We start from the raw sequence: 22358 nt of genomic DNA on the forward strand, positions 1-22358 counted from the left end.
CCTCCCTATTATTTGAGTCAGACTCTTTCACTAAACTTGGAGCTTGTTGCTTCAGCTAGACTGGCTGGCCAGCCAGCGCCTGGGGTCCTCTTATCTCTTTCTCCCCAGTGCTGGACGCATCAATACGCCTGGTTTTCTTTTCTGTTGATGCTGGGAGTTGAACTCAGGTCCTGATGCTTGTATGACAAGCACTTTACCGATGAGCCTTATACCGGGTGCTCCCAGCCGCACTATAGAGCTTTCTCATAATACTCAGCAACAGCAGCTAGTACTCTCTTAACAGTTTAGTGTGCTTAAGCTATAATGCTTGGTAGCTTGGGTGTGTTACAGGTGCTTTGTAGTTTATGATGGTTTCAATTTGTTGTCTTATTCCTCGTTCCTAGGAGGAGCCGTAGACTCATGTTGTCCATCCTTTGAAATGTCAGTCTCCGGGTCTCAAGTCAATGCTCTCACATTCCGCGAAGCAGATCAGGCATCCTTATGTTCTCAGATAATGGTGCTTAGAGAGGTCTTGTGGGCAGAGATAGCACACTTGTATTTGAAGTAGGTGTCAATTCTAGTGATATGAATTGCCGTCTCCTCTCCTGGGTGGAGAGGTCTTCTGTGATCGACCTGCCTCCGAAGGGCTGAATCATTTCCTTGTTAGAAGAGTCTGTGTATCTGCTGTTGTTTGATTGGATACTCAGCAGTGACAGTGGCTAGGTCCTTGAGAAGATTGAGCCCATAGCGCTGTATCCATGCTCTGCCTTTGTCCTGGAACCCAACATGAAGGATTCCTTGTGGGAGTTTTGGGCTACTGAGGGAAGGAAGTTGGCTGTCACCAGCATAGATAAGTAAGCAGAGATCTTGGGCCAGAAGTGGGACTAGCCTAGAAGCCCCACATGCTACTGCTGTGTTGCTACATCAGTCAGAGAGCGTCCATTTCCCAAGGGTCAACAACATTCCAAAACAGTGCCGGTAGCAGGGGACCAAATGTTCAAACTTATGAGCCTAATGTAAACTCATTTTTACTGTTAGTTTTATTTTATTTTATTTTATGTGGATGAGCAAAGTTTTGCTCACATGTATGTTGTGTGTCATGCGTGTGTGCCTAGCACCCTCGGAAGCCTGAATTCAGAGCCAGGTCTGAATCCAGGTCTTCTACAGGAACAACAGTGTTCTTAACCACTGAGTCGTCTCTCCAACTCCCCCTCTCCCCTATGACTATAAGCTCTTGAATGCCCATGAAGAGAGTAAGTTATAGATGGTGTACAGTTTGAGGGGGAAGCGTAGACATGTTTTTAGGAGACTGGGAATTCAGTCTTTCAATCTCAATGTTTTATTCTCCCTTGTAGCTCATTTAGTTGTTGAAAGAAGTGGCTACTCCATTTGTCCTTCGAGGAGCCTCTGGGACCATCACTGAACATTCTAGAAATCAGCCCAAACATTTTAGGGGAGATAATCCAGGAGCTGTGGGTAGTTGGTAGCGTGTGACGTAATGTCCTTTCATGTTTCAAGGCCTCACTCACTGCTAACCTAGAGGAGGTGTCAAGAAGAAAATTAGGAATACGATTATTTCTTCGGTTTCCTTTGGTGGCAGTTAGCTCATGGCCCCTTCAATAAGACATTTCTCCTGTGTGCTATTGGGTCCGCTGGTCCACTTTGTGCTTTCTCCCAGGTGAGCTCTCCCTCTGAAATCCTGATAGGTTATGAGCTTATGTGCATGTGTGTGTCTTTACTTTCCTTCCCAGTCCAGACTGAGCGATGTGTGAGCCTACGTTTGAACAATTATTCAGTACGCTGAAAAATACTGTGATTGTGTAACATGCAGAAGGAAGCACAGCGTGGCTAGTGTCCTCAGCCTCTGCCACGGCATCTCTGACAAGAAGTGCTCTGCAGTCAGAGAGCTCTACCTCAGCTGCTCTTTGTTTTATTGGAGAAACGTCCTCACCACAGTCAATGCTTATTCCAAGCACCATGAAGTGGAGTGGACCTTTAGGGCCACCGTAGAACCTCGGCAGTTTCTTGGAGTAAGGTTATGTGACTGTTTGGGACTCAACTGAGGACCGAATCCCATCTTTTCCCCCACAGCACTGTTTGATTTCTCCAGTCATAGGTGTTTGGAGAATTAAAATTTGATGCTTCCAGGTGAAAAGTTTTCTTACTCATTTTGTAAGACTTAAGACATGAAGGTGTATATTTTCAATCATTTAGCTGCCCGGGGGCTATTCATTATTGAGAACTAAACACTGCACAGGACACGGTGTCCTGAGATATTGCATCTCCCTTCTCAGTGCCTCCACACACATTTGCTTTCGTTCCCAGCCCATGGCACCTATTGCCCGTAGCTATGCCTCTCCTCTTTTTCAAGGGACATTGTGTTCTTCCTACTAGCCCCAACCTGTCTACCACTTGGCACATATGGAGAACAGGGCTTTCTTCAGAGTCTCACCCCCCGGAATGGTATTGGTTTTGGTTTTTTTGGCTAACAAAGCTTCCAGTTCAATACCTTTGGGACATGGAGACAACACAGTATATGTATACAATATATAACATCAGAGAATGTGATCTTTGGCATGGAAGAAGGAAGTTGTCTTGGCATTGCTCATCAGAGATGTTGGGTAATTCTCTTCTCTTCTCTTCTCTTCTCTTCTCTTCTCTTCTCTTCTCTTCTCTTCTCTTCTCTTCTCTTCTCTTCTCTTCTCTTCTCTCCTCTCCTCTCCTCTCCTCTCCTCTCCTCTCCCCCCTCCCCTTCTCTCCTCTCTTCCTCTTCTCGCCCCTTCCCTCTTTTCTCTCCTTCCTTCTCTCCTTCCCTTCTTCCTCCCTCCCTTTCCCTTCCTCCCTCCCTCCCTCCCTCCCTCCCTCCCTCCCTCCCTCCCTCCCTTCCTTCCTTCTTTCCTTCCTTCCTTCTTTCCCTCCTTTTGAGACAAGATTTTTCTACATAGGCTTGACTATCCTGCAACTCACTATGAAGACCAGGTTTGTCTCGAAACCACAGAGATCCACCTGCCTCTGCTTTCTGAGTGTTAGAATTAAAGGTGTGGCTATCATTCCTGGCTTGAAAAATTTCATTTTATTCTTCTTTCTTTTGGATCTTGCAGTGAGAGGTCATAAAGGAAAAGTCAGGGGTATAGAGATTGGCAGGTGAGAGAAATTTTTTTTCATTTATTTATTTATTTTTAATTAAAACTTTCCACCTTCTCCCATTTCCCTCCCCCTCCCATGAGAGAAATATTTTAATGAAACCTTATTCTTCTTGAGAACTCAATGGGTAAAATGTATATTGAAAACAACAAAACAAAACAAACACACCAAACCAACCAACCAACCAACCAACCAACCAATCAATCAATCAAACAAACAAACAAACAAAAACCTTAAACCAATCAGAGCTGGAAGATTATAGGAAAAAGAGAAAAATAATTAAAGAATAGTGTTCATTTAGGGACTAGGGAAATGCCTCTATCATTTAAGTATTTGTCTTATAGACAAAAGAATCTAAGTTTGAGCCCCCAAATTCATGTTAAACATAAAAAAGATGGCGTGATAGTGTGCTTATGATCCCAGTGACGGGAAGGCAGACACGAGTGGATCCCTGGTGTGTGCTGGCTGGCTTATCTAGCCTAATTAATGACCACCAGCCATGTGGCTAGAACCTGAGGAATAGTAGCTAGGGTTATCTTCTTGACTCTACACACACGCACCCGCATGTACCCGTGCACACATTGGCTCTGTTTTAGGTCTAGGGCTTTCCAACACAGATGAAGACTCTTTAAATGTGCCACATGTCCCGTTGTGACGTTTGAGATTCTGGGACAGGATCTGAGGTTTCTAGAACCCCAGGGGAAGTCTTGGCAGAGCATGCTGTCACATGTCAACCTTCATTGTCCCTCTCAGCTTCCTTCACATGAGATGTCTCCCCCTCACACTCCTCCCGAGACAGGGTTTCTCTGTGTAATAGTCCTGGCTATCCTGGAACTCACTCTGTAGACCAGGCTGGCCTTCAACTCAGAGATCCACCTGCCTCAGCTTCCAGAGTGCTGGCATTAAAGGCGTGTGCCACCATCCGGCTCACTTGGGATTTTTATTGTCACCTATATTGCTCTTTTTCTTTTTTGTCTAAAAAATACTTTTCCCAGAGCTTACCCCTGTAAACAGAGACTGCTCATTCATTTCCCAGCTACCCAGACCTGAATAATCACTCAGAAGTTATATTAATTACAGCACTGCTTGGCCAGTGACTTAGGCATATTCCTAGCTAGCCCTTACATCTTCAATTAACCCATTTCTATTATTTTATATTTTATCAGAAGGCTCGTGGTTTACCAATAAGGTTCTGGCATCTGTCTTCTTCAGTAGCTACATGGCATCTCCTTGGCTCTGTTCAGATTTCCTGCCTGGCCTTACTCTGACAGGTCATTGGTTGAAACAACTTTATTCACCAACCAATAAAAGTAACATATACAGGAGGACAACCCACATCATACCCCTTTATTGAACACTTGGTCACACCATGTTCACCAGCACATGACCACATCACTTTTTGAAAGTGTATGTGGGGAGAGAGGGTGCTGGAGAGATGGCTCAGGGGTTAAGATCACAGGCTGCTCTTCCAGCTGTCCTGAGTTCAATTCCCAGCAACCATATGATGGCTCACAACCATCTGTAATGAGATTGGGTGCCCTCTTCTGTTGTACAGGCACACATGCATAATAAATAATCATATATTAAAAAAATAAAAGTGTGTGTGTGTTTGTGTGTGCATGTGTGTGTGCATGCGTGCATGTGTGTGTGTGCACGCACACTTGTGTGTTTGTGTGTGTAGGTTCTGGTGCACTTGAAGGCCAGAAGTCATGGTCAGGTGTCTTCTTCCTCTACTGTGCTCCAATTTAATTTTTGAAGTGCAGTCTCTTGCTGGACCTAGAGTTCACTGGTTTTTCTAGACTGTCTAGTTAGGGAGCCCCTGGCATCCTCTTGTCACTGCTTCCTGAGTATTGGGATCACAGATGCATGCTACAGATGCATGCCACAGTACCCACACCTGGCTCTTATGCAGGTGCTGCAAACGAAGCTTGTTTGGCAAGTACATTACTGATTGGGTGATATTCCTGACTCCACTGGTTTTTATTTTCGCATCTCTATTTTTTAAACTTAATTTATAATCCTATTTTTAATTGTACTAAATGGTCGGTTTTACTATGAAATTTCACTTATGTGTATAATGTACTTTGACCATACCCATCTTCCCATTCCCTGCTTTCTGTCTATTTCTTCCCTCCAGTGGGTCCCCTTCTACTTCATGGCATCTTTAAACATCTGGGTTATGTTAGATGATAGAAAACGTGGTGTTTGTCTGAGTCTGGTCTCTTCCATGTAACATGATCTTCAAGTCCATCTGTTTTCCTGAAAATGACATCATTTCTCATTCTTTTTGGCTGAGTAATACTCTATTATGTTTATTTACCACGTTTTCACTCTCCTTTGATGGGCACCTAGGTTGGTTCTCTAACTTGCCTATTATGGTCATTGTCTCTAGCTTCTTTGACTTTCCCCCCCAACTCTGGATTCTTTCCTAACTATTCTTTCCTTAACTCTCTCTCTCTCTCTCTCTCTCTCTCTCTCTCTCTCTCTCTCTCTCTCTCTCTCTCTCTCACACACACACACACACACCTCCCCCCCACAGTAGTAACAGATGTACAAAAAAGGCCAAACATCTATACGCGCCTGAGATCTTTATTTTCTCCTTCATTTATTATATCCTATTATTTCTTTCTTTTTCTTTTTTTTATTGATAAAAGGAGAATAAAAAAAATTTCCACCTCCTCCGAGCCTCCCATTTCCCTCCCCCTCCTCCCACTCTTCTCCCCCTCCTCCCACCCTTCTCCCCCTCCCCCCACTCCTCTCCGTCTATTATTTCTTGTAGTTAACATTTTTGAGAGGTCTGTAGATCTTCCCGTTTTCATTTGTGAAGCCTTATCGAAGATGCTCTCCAAGAGTCTTGTGCATGAGAGATTAGGGGACCACCCTGAGAGGAGTGGTTTTTATTTTCAGTTGTTTTCCCAGGCATTGACTCAGAGCCCCAAAACCATAGTGGGTGCTGGGAGCAGTAGGGGCCATAACTGATGAAAGGCCATGTTTGTTGATTTTTGGGGAACTGGAGAATGGGGAAGTTTCTTGGGCAGAGAGTAGTATCTTGAGATGAAGAGATAGGGGAAATCTCCCCGCCTAGAAAATCCCCCAAGAAGGTGAAAGAATCACTGAAATACATTTGGTTAAGTCTGATTATTTTATTATGAATGTTCACCATGAAGCCAGGTGTGAGTCATAGCGACCCTTGGTGTTTAGTCTTCTGGGACAATTCACTCCACTAACAGGAATCCAGAAACTCCAGGTAGAGATTTCTAGCAGGTAAGGGAGTCATTGGATCCATTAAGAGACCAGAGTCCTTTTCTCTGATAATGGGACTCTCAACACCCAGGGCACACAGGATGCAAATAACCCCAAGTCACAGAATCTTGCAAGCAGCGATCATGGCCCTGGCTTTCAAATCTTCACCTGACTCCCACTATCCTGCTGAAGTAATTAATGTCAGGCAGTGACCAGGCCTTTCAGTGTCATCAGAGCACCCTTGGGGAAAGGGTGTGACATTTAATAAGGATGCCACAGGGCTACCGGAGAGCAGAAATCTTTATGACCTTACCCGTGAATCTGATTATATGCTCCTCTCAAATACCAGAGCATTGTTTACTTAGAAGATTATCTGCTTGATTGGCTGACCAAATGTTTTCCACTTTTGCATGAGGGGAACTAAAGTCCAGAAAGGTTAAAATATCTTGAGCATAGTCCACGGCAGTAGGTGGCTTTCTTTCTTTCTTTCTTTCTTTCTTTCTTTCTTTCTTCTTTCCTTTTTAATTGAGCCTAGCGCTTCTTGGCAGACCTTGGTCATGCCCCCACAGCTCCTGGTAAACACATTTATGACTTGCATGTGGTATCTGGAGGAACAAGGTCAGAGGAGCAGATAGCCTGCACTGTGGACTTTTCTTCAGGACAAATTTCTGTGGGTTCTGGGTTTTATATATACAGCACAGACAGCTCAGTAACAGTCCTCCCACAAGCAGACACATGACGAAGAACGATTTCAGTTGAAGCACTGAACACAATTGTATTTTATGGGAAAGCCAACTGCATGTGTCTTTATGTGGACAAAGTTCTTGAAATAGCAGGGAAAATTCCACATAAAGTTTCTGTGATCATTAAATAAGTCGTGGGGGATAGCTGAAGATACCATGTTGCATATAATAGATTCTCAATAAATTCAAGCGTTTAATCATTCTTCTCATGAACAATTTGTTCACGAACAATTTTCTCCTGAACATTTGTTCCTGACGCAGTACCAACCTTGGAACAGCAGCGTGGCTAGCGTGGTAATCTAGTTTTTATTTTCCCAACATCTATTTGTCAGGTGGCAGTGCAAGTGTTGCTTAGCTAAAAATGGGCTAGGAGATAACTCACAGGCTGAAAACACTGGCTGCTCTTCCAGAGGACCCAGGTCCCCAGAGCCCCATAGACTCATAAACATCTGTAACTCTAGTTCTAGGGGATCTTATGTCTTCTTCTGACCTCTGGAGGAACTAGCCTTTCAGGCAAAACTCTCATATACCTTGTATAAAAATAAGTATCGTTTAAAGAACCCACAATATAAGGAAATCGTATAAAATTATTAAATACAGGGATAATTACAAACTCTCTCCATATATATATATATATATATCTATATATATATCTACATGTATATACATATATTTTTGTATGTTTAGATTTAAAATTCTAAAAGTAAAATTTGCCTCTGTGTATATCTATGCATTACATGAGTGCGGCGTCCTTGGAGGCCAGAAGCGGGCACTATAACCCCCGGAACTGGAGTTCTAGATGGTTCTGAGCCACCACGTGACTGCTGGGAACCAACATGGATGCTTTGCAAGAGCGGCAAGTGCTCTTAACAAATGAGTCTTCTCTCCAGCCCCCATATTTTTGATTAGACAATGTAACCATATCAGGAATACTCTTTAGGTAATGGTATGTATGAGAAATTATGAAGCGTATACGAACCAATGGCTTTTCCCTCATAGCTCTGTGATCGTGTAGGTATGTGTGGATCACTGCTCTTCAGCAGAGAATTTGTGTATTTTCTTCTTGTGTCCTGTCTTGAAGATGAACTTATTTATGGATATGACAATAACTATTTACCCCAAACAGTTTCTAGACTTATTACCCAAGACTAGAGAATGCTACTTCTTTTGACACGTTGAGTTATGGCATTGCCTGAAGTGGTATTTGTTAATTACCGTGATGATGATTAATTCAGGAGTATAAACTGGAGGCTTCAGTTGTTCTATAAGACTGGGGAATTTCTCCATTAAGAGCTACATGAGAATCTGAAATACTATTGAAATATTAGTTTACTGGTATAAACCAAACCACATTGAAAATAAAATAATTTGTTTTTATAGATTTGCTTTCTCTTTTCAAAAAAACCCTCATCTTTCAATTCTGTGGTTTCCTGGGAGCTATTTCTTAGTAATTGGATGTCATGGACCCCTAACTAAAAGTGTCACCATTAGAGAGATGCATGAAGCCAGGAGAATACGTAGCAGGATGAAAGACAAGCTGTTGTGGTAGTTGGAATAGTTGGCCTGGATGTACTTTGGAAACCAGACTCTTACCGTATCTCAAGCCTCCATAGAGAAAGGTGCTAGATATTATAACAAACCACAGCCACACAAAGGTTAAATTTAAGGTCTTTAAAAAAAACCTGGAGAGTTTGAGTTACAGGACAAAGAAGTCTGTCATACTTTATGGCTACAATTTCTTTATCTTTTTGCTTTTCATTGTTAGGGAACATGAGATAGTGCATCAGAGACCTAGAGAAAGGGCTATACGTCATCTTACGGTTTTTCTTCCCATTTAGCATTCCCATAGCATTCAAGAAGGATCTCAAAGAAGGCTAGCATCTCCCTCTTTGCCCCAGCACAAAATAGCAGGTGGTATTGAGATACTCATGCAGTCATCGAGGTAGAGGAAAGAGTGCTCCTGCCTTATGAAAGCACAGAGGACACAGAGTGTCATTTTGTTGCTGTTTACATTTTGAGAAATTTCAAATGTATTCAAAGTAAAATAATCTAATGAGCCTCCATCCCCAAACTTCAATAATTACCAGCGCGTGGCTGATCTTATTTCATTTTCATCTCCACTTTGCAGCTCTTTCCTGTCATCATATCATTTGAAGCAAATCCTAGAAGCATATCACTGTAAACATTTCAGTATTTAGATCTAAAAATGAATACTTTGAAAACTCTATCAAAGCTTGGTGTGCATTTTGGAGAGATCAGCCACTTCCCTAAATTCCTCTGCAATCTGTTTCCATGTCTTTCTTTCAGAGCCCTGTTTTTAGCACCCTGGTGACTATACTTCCTTTTGATGCAGGCTCATGAATGGAGTAACACATAAAGAAGATGAATGTAGCCAGTTGATGGGGATTCCCCACAGAACCACTGCCCGCCTCCTCGGCCTCCTCCTCTCACGCTGGGTCTAGACCACACGGAGAGGCCTTCGCTGTGATTTACATTCGGGCTGTCTCAAGAGCATGGAGTCAGCACTAAATTCCAACAGCACAGAACATACTTTAAATCCACCGAGCCTAAAAAAAGCAAACCCTTTCTGGTGCTCACATTCTGGCATCTTCTTTGACAGGACCAGGGATTCTCTGTTTGCCAGTGACTCTGCTTCCTTAGGCCCCTCTCCTCAAGTGTTGTTGCTCTGGCTGCCTTCTTTCCTCTCAGTTTTCTTGTTTTCCCACCTGTCTTTTTCATCTTCTTTGCTTTCAGATCTCCACACATTTCCTGTAGAAGAACACTCTCAAACTTCATTTTTCTCACTGGAAATCTGCCATGTGTTCTCCCAGTATTTCTCAGGAATTCTGAATCGAAACTCATTGTTTTAATTGCATTTCTTGTCTATAGGATAGAATATGATGATGGTGGTGGTGAGGAAGATGGTGATGTTGATGGTGATGATGATAATGGTGGTATTGGTGGTGATGGTGATGATGATGGTGATGGTGATGATGGTGATGATAATGGTGATGGTGATGATGGTGATGATAATGGTGATGGGGGATGATAATAATGGTGATGATAATGGTGGTGATGGTAATGATGACAGTGGTGGTGATGATGATGATGATGATAATGGTGGTGATGGTGATGATGATAATGGTGGTGATGGTGATGATGACAGTGGTGGTGATGATGATGATGGTGGTGGTGATGGTGATGATGATAATGGTGGTGATGGTGATGATGATGATGGTGGTGATGGTGATGATGATGATGGTGGTGATGGTGATGATGATGATGATGGTGATGATGATGATGATGGTGATGATGATAATGGTGGCGATGGTGATGATGATAATGGTGGTGATGGTGATGATGATAATGGTGCGATGGTGATGATGATAATGATGGCGATGGTGATGATGATGATGGTGGTGATGGTGATGATGACAGTGGTGGTGATGATGATAATGGTGGTGATGGTGATGATGATAATGGTGGTGATGGTGATGATGATAATGGTGGTGATGGTGATGATGATGATGGTGGTGATGGTGATGATGATGATGGTGGTGATGGTGATGATGATAATGGTGGCGATGGTGATGATGATAATGGTGGTGATGGTGATGATGATGATGGTGGCGATGGTGATGATGATGATGGTGGCGATGGTGATGATGATGATGATGGTGATGGTGGCGATGGTGATGATGATGATGGTGGTGATGGTGATGATGACAGTGGTGGTGATGATGATAATGGTGGTGATGGTGATGATGATAATGGTGGTGATGGTGATGATGATGATGGTGGCGATGGTGATGATGATGATGGTGGCGATGGTGATGATGATGATGATGGTGATGGTGGCGATGGTGATGATGATGATGGTGGTGATGGTGATGATGACAGTGGTGGTGATGATGATAATGGTGGTGATGGTGATGATGATAATGGTGGTGATGGTGATGATGATAATGGTGGTGATGGTGATGATGATAATGGTGGTGATGGTGATGATGATAATGATGATGATGGTGATGATGATGGTGGCGATGGTGATGATGATGATGGTGGTGATGGTGATGATGACAGTGGTGGTGATGATGATAATGGTGGTGATGGTGATGATGATAATGGTGGTGATGGTGATGATGATAATGGTGGTGATGGTGATGATGATAATGGTGGTGATGGTGATGATGATGATGGTGGCGATGGTGATGATGATGATGGTGGTGATGGTGATGATGACAGTGGTGGTGATGATGATAATGGTGGTGATGGTGATGATGATAATGGTGGTGATGGTGATGATGATGATGGTGGCGATGGTGATGATGATGATGGTGGTGATGGTGATGATGACAGTGGTGGTGATGATGATAATGGTGGTGATGGTGATGATGATAATGGTGGTGATGGTGATGATGATAATGGTGGTGATGGTGATGATGATAATGGTGGTGATGGTGATGATGATAATGGTGGTGATGGTGATGATGATAATGATGATGATGGTGATGATGATGGTGGCGATGGTGATGATGATGATGGTGGTGATGGTGATGATGACAGTGGTGGTGATGATGGGTATGATGGTGATGGTAATGATGACAATGATAATGGTGATGGGGGATGATAATAATGGTGATGATGATGGTGATGATGGTTGTACTGATGATAAACTGAATACCTCCCACACTGAAGCAACTTAAGGAGAAAGAGGTTCAGGCGCTACCGTCCATTACGGTGGGGAACAAATGGTGGCAGCAATGGCTCGTTGCTATGTTGTAGAAGCTTGTCCATATCTGGATGATCAGGAAGCAGAAAGAATATGGCAAGAGGCAGGAAGGAGCCGGGTATCCTATACTCCATTATCCCTCTCCTGTGATCTCATGTTCCAAAGTTTCGGGTTTCTCAAAACTGCATCACCATATGGGGACCATGCGTTCAGACTGATAAGCTTCTGGGGCACGTTGTGTATTTAAATCACAGCACCCATCATCTCCCTTCTCTCCATGTCTACTCCCTTTTGCTCACCATTTTTTTTTCTTCACTAAATCTCTTTTTGCTGTGGCATAGCCAGACGATGATTATGCTAATAATGGTGGTGGTGTGGATGATGGTGATGATGATAACGGCGACCATGCTGTTAATGATGTTTATAATAATGATGATGGTGGTGATGATGATGCTGATGGTAGTGATGAAGGTGATGGTGGTGGTCGTGATGATGGCGGTGGTGATGATGGTAAGGATGGCAACATTGATGATGATGGTGATTGTGATACGATAGCGATGGCAATAATGGTGGTGGTTATGTCTATTAGTCAGGGTTATCTAGAGGAGCAGAACTGATAGAATAAATATATGCCATGAAAAATTATTAGATTGGCTTGCATGATGTAACTGCTGAGTAAACAGTCCAGCTGTCTTCATGCTAGAGAGTCTGAGGATTGGGTAACTGCTCTGTCCATTGGGGCAGGTTCCTAAGCAGTACCGGTATTTCACAGAAGGTCTGGAGGACTCCTGGAAAACTGATGGTCCTCCAGTCCACCCAAGAAGCTGATGTCAGCAAGGGATGGCTATAGCAGGGGCAAAACTCACCAGTGAGGAGCGAAGGTGAGTGGGCAAAAGCAGCCTTTTCCCCCCTCAGATCTCTTCATATCTGCTCACTCTGGGCTGGAGATCTCCTGTAAGGAAACACCCTCCAAGACCCTCCCAAAGATGTGTCTTTTGGTTGATCCCAGATCTAGTTAAGTTGACCACTAAAGTTTCACCATTGCAAATAGTGAACTCTCATGTACCCTCAAATCAGTTATCCAAGTCGATCCATAATACCACTTCCTCTGTGAGACGTTTTATTCTCCTTGTCCGGTTTTCTCTCTCCTGCCTTCAGTGTCCATTGTCTGCATCACCCATCTCATAAATTCACTGCTGTTTTAGTTATTGGAATTTCATATCTGCTGACACCTTAAAAAACCAGAATTTGCAGAGTAATGAATTTTATCCCTTATAAGCGTTTGCTTTAGTGAATTATGACAGTTTCAGTTCAATGATGTAGTTAACACAGTGAGGAACTTTGAATTTAATTATGGTGGAAAAAGTTTTATTTATTATTTTTAATTATAATTAATGGGCCTTTGTGTGGGTATGGGCATATGAGTGCAGTGCATACGGGTTCTAAAAGAGGGTGTTGTATATCCTGGGGATGGAGTCATAGGCTGATGTGGGTGCTGGGAACGGAATTCTGGGCTTCCTTTTTATTTATTATTTTTTCCATTCTTATTGAGACAGGGTTTCTATGTGTAGCCCTGGCTGCCCTGGAACTCTCTCTGTAGAGTAGGCTGACCTCAAAGTCAGCTATCCACCTGAATCTGCCCCCTGAGTGCTGGGACTAAAGGTGTGGGTCACCACCCAGCCATGAACTTTGGTCTTCTTGAAGAGCAGTGTGTACTCTCTTAAACAGCCTCCAGTAATGTCATTCTTCTGAGGCAGATACAACAGGCTTGGATGTAGGGGAAGTATCAGGAACCTAGGAGGAAATTAGGTGGGAAGTGATGAAAGTGAAAAACTGTATCTACATATACTATATCATACTCAATCCTAGACAAGTGGTTCTTGACCTTGGCTGGAATCTAAGTTACTGTCAAAGTTAAAATGTGTGTGTGTGTGTGTGTGTGTGTGTGTGTGTGTGTGTGTGAGAAAGAGAGAGAGAGAGAGAGAGAGAGAGAGAGAGAGAGAGAGAGAGAGAGAGAGTTTTGAGGTTACACGCCCAGATATCCTGAGTCTGTAGAGCTGGACTAGTTCTCATAGCTGATGGGCCCGCTGACCATGTGGTTCAAGATGCGTGAGCTGTTGGGAAATATAATTTTAGCCCAAGCCACACAAGGGAGGAAGGTCAGGGGATGTCATTGGAAGACACAAGATGCCTTTGACAGGGCGTTCTGCTTACCTCATATTTTAAAACTAGAAGCACAAATGCGAAAGAGGGAAAGGAAAGTATTTGTGGAGCACGTAGCCTCCAGGGCACTGCCGGAGTTCTTTCCGCACATTGCGTCAGCCTGTGCACGCAGTGTCAGGGGAACCTGTGAGTGGCCTGGTCAGGCTGACCGTCAGCTCCGGTTCGCAGGTTCGGGGCCTGATTTATGGTGGGGACGCTCTTTAAGATCACACTGTAAATAAGGAGCAGAGCTGGTGTCTTGGTTTCTTTTCCCCGTCGTCGTGATAAAAGCCATCATAGAGGAAGGGCCTGTGTGCGCTCACAGTTCAAAGTATGGTCCACCATGACGGGGACATCAGGCCAGCTGGAGCTTGAAGCAGCTGGCGCCGTTACAGCCACAGTTGGAAGGCAGCCATGAAGACATGCGTGCTAGGGCTGCACCCTCTGTCTCTATTTTATGCAGTACAGGTTCTCTTGTCCTGCATACGGGGATTAGTCCCATCCACAGCCAAGTAATGTATTAAGACAGTGCCCTAACAGAATGCGCAGAGGTCCCTTTCCCAGGGGACTCTAGACTATGTTAAACCGACCTTTAATGCAAAGCATCATTAGTAGGATTTGAAACACAGCCTTGTTGGTTTTGTTTGTGTTATTTCCACCTTATGTGAGTTTTTTATTTCTATATTTTCCTCCCTCCCTCCATCACTCCTTCCCTCTCTCCCTCCCTCCTTTCCTCCCTTCCCCCCACCTCTTTCTTATCATTTTTATCTTCTTCTATCCCCCCCCACTCTGTACCTCCCCCCTCCTCAGCTCTCTGTCAACTACTCTGTTCAAAATAGCCAAGGAAAGGACAATGGACATTCCGTAAAAAGATATTTATGACAAGGCATACTGGATACAATTTTTGCTGCTGGGGAACTTACACATTCCCGTGGGGAAGGCAGACAATAAATCAGTAATGAGAGAATGTGAAATTAAAAGCAACAAACTAAGGTTATGAGGAAAATAGATGGGTGGTGGTCACAGGAGCTGCTTCCAGAGAGCGGGGTGGTGGGGAAGGCTTAGGGGAGGTTCTGCGGGTTTTCCATGAATGTGCTGAATTCAGAAGGTTGAATTCTCCTCTGCTAGCAGCTGGAGCGCTCCCTGTAGAGGGGACCATGGAGGGGAAGGGCAAGCTGCTAAGAGATTCAGTCTGCCTTCTCACTTCCAAGGTCCATGTGATTGGAAGTTTTCAGATGAGCTCTCCAATTTTTCATCTGTAAACTTTGTGTAATCCTCCCAGATTTTGCACACCGTGTGTAGTCTTGGTGACGGGAAATAGCTGGCATTTTGTAGGGTTATGGTGGTAAGGGCTCCTTGTCGCCTTCCTAGTGATTTTTTTTTAAAAATATATAATTTGTTTAACTTTGTTTCTATGTGCATTGTTGTGGAGGTGTCTGAATCCCTGGAACTGGAGGTAGAGACAGTTGTGAGCTGGCATGTGGACGCTGGAGAGATGGCTCAGCGGTTAAGAGCACTGGCTGCTCTTCCAGAGGTGCTCCACTCTGGCTTTCGTAAAGGCAGCTTTTTCTCTGCACCTCCTGCCTCCTCTGGGCTCCATTAGCTGCTTTGCCTAGGATCCTTGTAGTTTAATGGCATCTAACGACGCTTTTCTGTGCGCTTTGCTGCCAGCGACACTTGGAACACAAATCCAGATGCTCCTCGGAGGGAGAGAGCAGCCAAGGCCTCCAGATCTCCAGCAACTTGGCTCGAAGCCCCATTCACACTGGGGAACACACTAGAAAAATAAACTTGGCTCTGGTGACCCGCAGTCCTTCCTTTTGTGAAGCTAGGCCGATGGTCGCCGACCACCGGAATCACGCTCACCAACCTTCCTCCGAGCTGAGGCATGCTTAGACACCAGCTTATCTCAGGGTGTCACTGTCTGCGGGCCTCGTGGGGGCCGTGTGCTGTTTGGGTTGGCGCCGGGAGCACAGCCTTCTATTTTATGTAATAAGGCACATCAGAAAGGCCTTTGTGCTCACCCCCACAGAGCGGGTGCTGGGCGAGACCTCATTTGTCCCCCATCATTTTTACATACTCTTAAAGCCAGCGTATTTCTATGTGGCCTGGTCATTTCTAAAGATTTAGAAATTTTTAATGTTTCTCCTTCCCCTCCACTCTTTCTATTTTTTCCTTTTCTTTCTGAGGCTGGCTCTGTTTTACGTTGGGTTTGAATTTTCATGGCCTGACTTTGGTTTAAGATGGGTCCTGGGATGATGCCGTCTTTTTGGAGAAACCATTTTCTTAGCATGGGTCTCTCTGTCTCTCTGTCTGTCTCTCTCTCTGTCTCTCTGTCTGTCTCTCTCTCTCTCTCTCTCTCTCTCTCTCTCTCTCTCTCTCTCTCTCTCTCACACACACACACACACACACACACACACGCACACTGATGAAGCAAGGCTGTTTGTGTTTGTTCAGTCAGGCGGGTCCCTCTTTTCCAGTCTGCACCAAGAAAAGAAAGCATACAAGAAATATACAAGATTCTGAGAAGTCTTGTTTTTCTGTTCCCATCTAAGGTAAAGACTATTTTCCGACTTTAAACAATTTCTGGTTTGGTTTATCAAGGGAAAGGTCCATTAACGTTCTTGGCCACTTAACTTTGTTATCCCTATCTCTCCTTCCCATTAATGGTTTTCCACCCTAGCTCGCTGTGTTAAATGTTAGCATGAGGTGTTGGCAGCCTCTTTGAGGGAACAGATTGCCCTGAAATAAACACAGCTGGAAACCGACCACCTATTGTTTTTCTTTCTGTTAGGAAATGAAAGAGCCATTTATCAAAAGGCTAAAGGACCGGGCTCCCAGGGTTACTTCAGGGATTTCTAACTACTGGGCTGCCTAATGAGCAATGCCACCCCTGGGTGTCTGAATGGGCCAGCTAACCTTCCGCCTCCCCAAGCGAGCAGCTTCCATTGCCCAGGAACAATGAACTCACCAAGGTTTTGCTACCACACAAGAGCAGGAGGTGGAGTCTGCTCTGCTTGCTTCCTGCTGAAGTGTGCCGGCTTTGGAGCTCAGGAAGGGATGAGTTCTGTTGGGGCTGCTTCTGGAGCCCCTGTGTTTGCAGCTTTCAAAACCTCCTGGGAGATGCTGAAGCTTCTGGAGATGGAGAAGTAAGTCCAGGAAGGTCGTGGATATGTGTATGGTCCTCGCGTTACTTGATTTACATCCTCAAGGAAAGAGGACATTTTTTTTCTAAGTGACATTTGGCTGGGGTTCTGAATCTCCTGAGGTTTATTCTTGCTGTCCTGGAGTTGAATGTTTTTGAAATTTTATACTTATGTAAACATTTAACACCATGAAAGTCTCTAACATGTAGGTAGTCAGGGGTCAGATCTGGAGATGAGAGGCTAGTAATTTCAGTCAGAGGCTGCCAATCACCAGTTCTGGGGCAGAGTGATGTGATGTGGGGTGGGGTGATGGGGTGCACATGGAAGATGGGGGAGAGCCAAGGAAAGACTGTATTATTGTCTTGGTCATATATTGTTTGTTTCTGTCCTCAGAAGTCTCTCTCCACCCTTTCTCTTCCTCAATCCTTTGCTTTGCTGTCTTTGGATAGATGTTTTGCTAATTTGTTGTGTTAGCGTGGCATAACTAGTTGCTGCTAAGAATTCCTCCAGATGCATTGTGCTTTTTTTTTTTTTTTTTTTTTTGGTTTTTCGAGACAGGGTTTCTCTGTAGCTTTGGTTCCTATCCCGGAACTAGCTCTTGTAGACCAGGCTGGCCTCGAACTCCCAGAGGTCCGCCTGCCTCTGCCTCCCAAGTGCTGGGATTAAAGGCGTGTGTCACCACCACCGCCCAATGCATTGTGCTTTTTAAATGGAGATTCCCCCCCCCCCCCCCGAAAAACAGTGATCTGGCTTCACACCTGTCAGATAGGAACCCAGTTAGGAATGAGGAAGAGTAGCTTCGGGAGCCCTTATCACAGATAAACTATTTTACTTTACTTTTGTTTTATTTGAGAAAACGCTAAGGTGCTATTTGTTGGGGTTTTTTTTTTGGTCCCCTCTCTGCTTGTAGTGCTTACCATTTGTCATGGTTTGAAGTGGAACATCTTGTGCTTCACTGGCGTGACTATTTAAGCAGCATCTCCTGTCTGCGTGGCTGAGATTCATGGAGAAGACTACTTAGAGTTAAACCGTGCATCTGTTCGTCAGACTCAGCACCCGGCAGCACAGGGAAAAGTCCTATCCATTGTCAGTCCACTTTGCATTGAGCTGATCAACTTCACAAATAAGTGGCCTCTGAGATTCGGGAGAAGGGAGGAGTAATGGTATATTCTGATTCTTCTAGAAGGGATAGTTGAAAACCTATTTACTGAAGATGTCTGCCAAAGGCTTTCTGTGTTGATTATTGACTAGTATTGTCTTCATATTGCTTGCTGAATTGATCTAGATATTGAATTTCTAAAGAATAGATTAAAAAGCTCATTTATACATGATTTTAGGGTTCTGATAACATAGCCAGTTTTATTCATGGATTTCTTACTATTTTTTTTAAAGATTTATTTATTTATTATGTATACAGTGTTCTGTCCGCATGTGTGCCTGCAGGCCAGAAGAGGGCACCAGATCTCATTACAGGTGGTTGTGAGCCACCATGTGGTTGCTGGGAATTGAACTCAGAACCTCTGGAGGAGCAGTCAGTGCTCTTAACCTCTGAGCCATCTCTCCAGTCCCCATTCTTATTATTTTTTTGAAACGAGACATAGAGATATTTTCTCTGTATGTTCATAATGAAAAAGTTCTTTGGATAGCTCATATATTTTCATATTTTTTTCATATGCCCTGTCTGGTTTGATTCTTGCATTTGGTTCAGAGAAGTAAATATCAATGTTATTTCTGGATTTTACAGCCAAGGAGACTGAGAGTCAAAATCCAGGATAGGGGCTGGGGAGATGGCTCTGTGGGTTAAGGGCACTGTCTACTCTTGTGGAGGATCCAGGTTCTATTCCTAGCACCCACAGGGTGGCTCACAGTAGTCTATAACTACAGTTCCAGGGGGCACAACATGTTTTGTCCTCCTCAGACACTGCCTGCATGTGGTACACAGACACACATGCAGGCAAACACCCATATACATTTTAAAACATCTTTCGGAAAGAAATGAGTCTGAAAGTCACTTGTGGTAAGAGAAACAACCTGACAGCTCTTAAAATCACAACCCCATGTCCCCCATCCCACTACCCGGCCATGTCTGTACTCTCGGCCTTATAGAGTAGTGGGAAGAACTCCACATCGGGTGTCAGGAGACCTCCACACAGATGCTAATGAGGCCATTGCTGACTCTGGTGTTGAACAGGTCACTAAGCTCTTTGGGGCATTTTTTGCACATAGAGTACTTTGTTTCCTTATGTTGTTCCTTAGGGTCTACTAGGATCTCATCCAGAGCTTGTCTTAGCTTGGATGTGCCCACTTGAAGTACAGAGAAGAGATGAGGAAAGAAGCGAGACTGTAGGCATTGTGTCCAGCTCGGCTTTGGGTCCTCCCACCAAGTGCAAAGACCTGGGATTTATGCATAAGTAGAATCTGCTTCCTGAGCTGTCATGTCCCAGTCTGTTCTTTTTGACTCATCGGCAAAGGCGCTTGAGCCAAACTCTCCTGCAATTTTAGCCTAGAATTGAGTAGCGTCAGGCTACATTCCCATCTGGACCCCAAAAGAAATGATAACCTGGCACGAGCCCATCTGTCATCCTAATCCTTGTCAGAGCATAGCAGACATATCGCTGCACACTTCGGGAGTTAAGTCAGATGCTTTCTCTTCCGGTTTTCAGCCTCTTGTAGGTAGCCGAGGAATGAGTAAAGACAGAGCAGCCCAGAAGTGGTGTTGTTGTTTTATTTTGTGTATCCATTCCCATGGATACACTAACAACTGCTCAACTTAGAAAGCTGTAGGATCGGGATGACGCCATTTGATTGACGTTAAAACAGGAACAAGAGGACAGCAATCCCAATACCCCGCCGGTGTCATCAGCCATCATGATTACTGTATAAAAGAACAACCAAGGAAGCTAACATGGCAGTTTCTCAGTGGGGAGAAAGGATCCACCTTCTTAGCCACAGAGTTGGCAATTCTTCAGTGTCGAAGCCCTGGTCTTGCGCGGGATAGGCAAGTGTTTGGCCAGTGAGCCACAGTCCCAGCCAGAATTAACATTGTCACCTTGACAATGCACTTTGGGTCTACGGCAATGCCATTTCCAGTCTCAGCCCACCTTTCATTTGAGAGGCCATCCGACGCCCTGGCCCCTGTCGCTTACTGGTTGCTTCCCTTGCAAGTTGTAATCTGAACTGGGAGAGGCGAGCAGGTGGATGACTTTTTCCATTTGCCCGGAAGTCTCCGTCTGCCCTTGCTTTTTTACAACAAAGCAGATACTGACTTGTTCCCCTTATGTCCTTCCCCATAGGCAAGAAGCGAAACCCGGGCCTTAAGATTCCAAAAGAAGCATTCGAACAACCTCAGTCCAGTTCCACGTAAGTCATGAAGAGGAGGGTTCCATTCTGGATACTTGTATTTTACATGCTTGCCGTGGTGTGTGTGTGTGTGTGTGTGTGTTGGGGGTGGCGAGGATTCAGTGTTGAACTCGTGCACGAGGTTTTGACTTTGTGCATGGTTGTTAGAAGGAACAGCCCTTGGAGAGGGAAGTCGTTTGCTTGCTCTTCTGAGATCTGAAGCAACCAGGCTGTAAGTCTACATTGCTCTGTAGCTTTGAAATCAGTGCCTCAGATTGCTGGCCGAGTGAGAGCTACATGCCACGTGGTTGCTGAGATCCTATATAAACCCAGCAAGCTCCCCGGGTGCGGACTGTCTCAACTTTTCCCTGTAGATATCAACGAACAGACAGATAAATCTATGAGTATGTGGGGGAAATGGAGTTGAAATGGGAGGATGGTATGTGATGAGCGCCTGCACTTTGACACTTAATCCTGTATTTTTAATCCGAATGCAAGGTGAGCTAAAGGGATGCTTCTGGATTAGCTGAAGCTTTGGCTGAAAGCCCTTAGTGAGCTCAAATCCTCTTGTATGTCTGTGAGGTTGGCTGGGTTGCTCCCCTCCCCTCCAGCTGGAGGACCAAGAACAAGTCTGCCCACGAGGAGTGGGGAATCCAAGACGAGAAACCACGGGAGAGATCCTAGAGTGGCAGAGAAAGTACAGAGAGAGAACCCTGAGTCTTTAGGTCTTCAGTTCGCTAGGCCTCCTGGTAAAGGGAATTTTGTCTTAGCTGTCATGCATCTGACAGACAGAGCAGCCCCTAGTGTTGGGATGTGCTCATGAAACAACCTATTGTCCGGGACAGAGACCCCGGAATCCAAGCAGCAACAGAGACTCTCTAGGGTAGCCGAAAGACTGGAGTCAGTTGGAATGTTCTTTTCATGAAGATCTGTGGGAGGAAATTCTTCCCCTACCTACATGAATATTGGGTTTGTTGGAAGGGGTTTTTTGTCTGCATAATCTGGGGTTCTCTCCAACTCTACATGTGAAGACTGTGTGATACTGTTACTGTTTTTTAGAATTTCTCTCTGGTTTTTAGAGAGCTTACAGTAAAACATGAAGCCTCCTTATGCTAGTCTGTGCAGAACTGTATGGGAGACACTTTGAAATAATTATAGTCATAGGGGATTGCGAAGAAATGTGCAGAAAAGCCCAGTGTGCCCTCTCCCCAGTCTGGCACCTTCTCTTAACCGCTTGTACAACTGTAGAGTGTTCGCATAATCAAGAAACCTGTCCTGGAGTGGATCATATAACTTATTTAATTTCACTAGCCATACAATATTCCGTGTGTGTGTGTGCGCGCGTGCCCGCCTGCTCGTGGAAGTCAGAGGGAGTCAGTTCTATTCTCTCTGCACCCTGTGGCTCACAGGTACTGAACCCAGGCCCCCAGGCTTGGCAGCAAAGACCTTTCTCCACTGAGCCATTCCTCTGGCCCCGTGATTGGCTTCTGAGTTATGTATTGTGTGCACAAGAACTTTCCCAGTTATCTCTTACGGAAATACTTTTTTTAACATGGAATTCTTCCTTTTCATTCTTTCTTTCACCAGGAAAGAAAAAAAAACTAGGCAGAACAATTTGACTTTGATGGAATACTATTTATTATTCTTCCTACAGATTCTGCTTCTGGTACCACATTTAAGAATGCTTTTTTTTTTTTTTTTTGCCTTAGGTCCTGAAGATTTTCAGTGTTCTTGTGTAGAAATTTCAGCCTAAGAGGCATTTGGAGTTAAGTTTTTGTACAGCATATGATGCACTGAGGCTTCCAGTCTTAGTTCAGTTTGCTGCTGACT

The 22358-nt window shown here is 44.4% G+C and overlaps 1 protein-coding gene across 3 annotated transcripts in view; it reads left to right on the plus strand.

Annotated features, from left to right (window-relative positions):
- Map2k6 (mitogen-activated protein kinase kinase 6) overlaps window positions 1–22358 on the plus strand; it is a 123938-nt gene that overhangs the window by 63546 nt on the left and 38034 nt on the right. For all 3 annotated transcript variants that reach the window (XM_075989980.1, XM_075989981.1, XM_075989979.1), the window contains exon 2: window positions 20483–20549. In XM_075989980.1, coding sequence (XP_075846095.1) covers window positions 20483–20549 — 67 coding nt within the window. The remainder of the gene's footprint in view (window positions 1–20482; window positions 20550–22358) is intronic.

Source organism: Microtus pennsylvanicus, chromosome 11 (genome assembly GCF_037038515.1).
Source record: "Microtus pennsylvanicus isolate mMicPen1 chromosome 11, mMicPen1.hap1, whole genome shotgun sequence".
Lineage (NCBI taxonomy): Eukaryota > Metazoa > Chordata > Mammalia > Rodentia > Cricetidae > Microtus > Microtus pennsylvanicus.